The following is a 2,917-nucleotide window of genomic DNA, read 5'->3' on the forward strand; positions in this document are numbered from 1 at the left end:
GGATAGCATTTGAAATGTAAATAAAGAAAATAATAATAAATAAATAATAAAAAGAAAATATCTAATAAAATAAGTTTAAAGAAAAAAAAAAAGCAGACAGTGTGACCTACCTTCCACAGCCGGCACCTTTGTTGCCAAAACCACAACAAGAGCGATGGCTATTATTGTTACTATGATGAAGAGGACAATCAGAGAGATTTCTAATCCACTGAATTTCTTCTTTGCCATCTGAGGAAAGAAAGAAAACTGTGTTGAAATGGACATTATTTTGTAAGCCACAATTAATTATGAATCTCTTTGCATTAATTTCTAAGCTAACAAAGCTGTGGGCATTTATACATGCTACAACAATTACAGATGAAGAAGTCAAGGATTTAAGAGAAAACATGGAGAGAGTGTTAGAAGGAGGAAAGTGGGAAACATGTAAGGTAATTATATTATAATCTCAGAAAATTTTTAAAAACTATTTTTACAAATCAAAATAATGTAAAAACAATTTGAAAATGCATACTATGTTATATCAACCCTCCTTTATGAAAGTAAGAATAAACGTTATGCACAAAACAAGGATGAAACTTATATTAAAAAAAAACAAATTAGCTAAGCATATTCACAGACAGTGAGGGCTAATATCCATTTTTGTGGCTAAAAATTACAGCAGTTATTTTTTCAGATCACACTAATTTTAAGCAAAGCTTCAGGGGAAATTAAAATTGATAAACAATTTTGCATAGATAATATTTTATTAGATGGTATTTTTATGTCATTTTAATGTTCCGCTAGTAACAATTAGATATTTGATAAACCTAGAATCTATTCTGCCTATATAAATATTCTTAAATAAATACATTCATAATACCTAGAGTATCCCAGTATTTTTCAACAAAAATTCAATTATATTCTCTGCTATTAAAATTATTTAAACCAAAGCAAGATTAGACTTCTATTTTGACAAAAAAAATGTTTGAATATTCTGGAAAAAAAATCTTATATTTTATAAAACTTGAACTTGTTTCTCTGCCCTTAGAAGAAGGAGCATACTTAAACTGAGAATCTTACTATTTGACTATTTTTAAAACAAGCACATATAGCAAACATAATTAGCTTAAAACATATTTTGCTTAGAAAAATGACCATAATTACATACTGGGACCTACAGACTTACCTTAGCTCATAGCCTGTAGTATCTGCTGTGTTGTGCTGGAGTTGGGCAAGGCTGTTAAAGTAATGATCAGAGAAAATTGCTCAGGTATATATTGACTACTCATAAAGTTTTATTGCACTTTCACAAGCCTATCAGTTTAATATTCTTCTGTTCAACATTCAATTGCTGAAGCCTTAGCCCTGAAAATAGTTTATATAAATATACCTCTCTGACATGGCAAGTTAATTAATAACTGGGTTTTTTTCTATAGTCTTTCGCTTCTAGATGGCAGGAAATATTGAAACAACACATAATCCATTTCTGAAATTGGGTTTCTTATTTGAAAAATCTGTACATCCTTCAATAATTTTTAAAAATTATCTCATTTCATGAAATTTGAGTTTATTTGGGAAAGTGGGAATGCTTTAACAATGTAAATTATAAAATATTTGAAAGATTATATACTTAACTGGGAAATTTTTACAATTATAAATCAGAGGCTGGAGCTTGTATCTTAAACCACAAATGTTGAAAAGGCCCAAGAGAATGCAAGGAACCACAGGATACAGCACAAGAAGACTCTCAGATTACTTCTACTGTTCCTTCATTTCTGCCATATAGGATATTGGAGCTGTTTCCACTGACCTAATGTATGGAGAAATAATTAAAATCAAACTCATCTAAATAAAAAAATAAAAATAGTAATTACATAAGAGTTAATCATGTAGATAAATATCTCCAAGACTACAAAACTGAGAAAGTTCATAGAAAAGAATAAGTGTAGGGTCCAAATAACGTATATTTATTTTAATGTATGACACTAACTTACTTTATAAAACTAATATAAATGTTTCTCAGTCCATACTGAAAAATTTGGAGAATTGATTATGCTGCGACTTGAAGATATTATGAACATGGTTTTGTAGAGCAAAATGATATACATTGCCTACAAAATTATGGGCAAAATTTATTGAAGAATATATGTCTTTATCCCATAAAAGGCTAAGTGAACTGCCTAATAGTATGCTCACTGAGAGAATAAAATCATTTGCCATGGGCTCTTACTTCTGTTTCACCTTTCTGTCATAAGCAGACTCTATTTTGACTCTTACCTAGTACTTGGATTCTATACACAGTCTCTCACATTGTTTTCACCATGGTAATACTAAAATAATGTGATCACAAAGGATAGAGCAACTCCCTTTCAAGGCAGTCTGAGTATAAGTTTGAACATAAACAATAAAAGGCCAGCATGATTGAATCATTATAAGACTCAGGGGAGAGATGCAAAACGTCTAGTTGCAGGGAAGTAAGATGAGAATTGCCCTAGACTGGCCTTCATGAGCAAAAAAAAATAAGTTTAATATAACAGAAAATCTGAGGCTAGTAGTTCTGACATATAGACTTTGTGAATTTATGCAGAAAATCCCATCAATTTGCCCATGTTCTCTAGAAATGATGTGTGAATGTAACCAAGGTATAAAAGGCTGATGCATTAAGTTCCAAAGTAACATTGACCATTGGGAAGTTGAATCTAAAACAAATACGAATATAACTAAAACAGACATTCAATCACTTTATAACAAAAAGAGACATACACATGGGTAGATATATTTTTAAACTATAAGAAGATAATCTATTCTGAAGACTTCAAAGTATTGATGAAAGAAGAGCCAAATAAAGGAGTAGGTAGCATTTTCTTTTATTCTCAAGGTGTTGCTTCTATAAAATAAGATATAAAATTGAAAAACTACTAAAATAAACTTTCATTTC

General features: G+C 30.0%; 1 protein-coding gene across 1 annotated transcript in view; it reads right to left on the minus strand.

Annotated features, from left to right (window-relative positions):
* Nucleotides 1-1,228, minus strand: part of Si (sucrase-isomaltase) — a 69,000-nt gene extending 67,772 nt beyond the window's left edge. Inside the window, exons 1-2 of the mRNA XM_021196304.1 lie at nucleotides 1,166-1,228; nucleotides 111-228 (exon numbers count right to left, since the gene is read on the minus strand). Coding sequence (XP_021051963.1) covers nucleotides 111-228 — 118 coding nt within the window. The 5' untranslated portion in view covers nucleotides 1,166-1,228. The remainder of the gene's footprint in view (nucleotides 1-110; nucleotides 229-1,165) is intronic.
* Nucleotides 1,229-2,917: the final 1,689 nt, after the last annotated feature.

The sequence above is a fragment of the Mus pahari genome, chromosome 4 (genome assembly GCF_900095145.1).
Source record: "Mus pahari chromosome 4, PAHARI_EIJ_v1.1, whole genome shotgun sequence".
In the NCBI taxonomy this organism is placed as follows: Eukaryota; Metazoa; Chordata; class Mammalia; order Rodentia; family Muridae; genus Mus; species Mus pahari.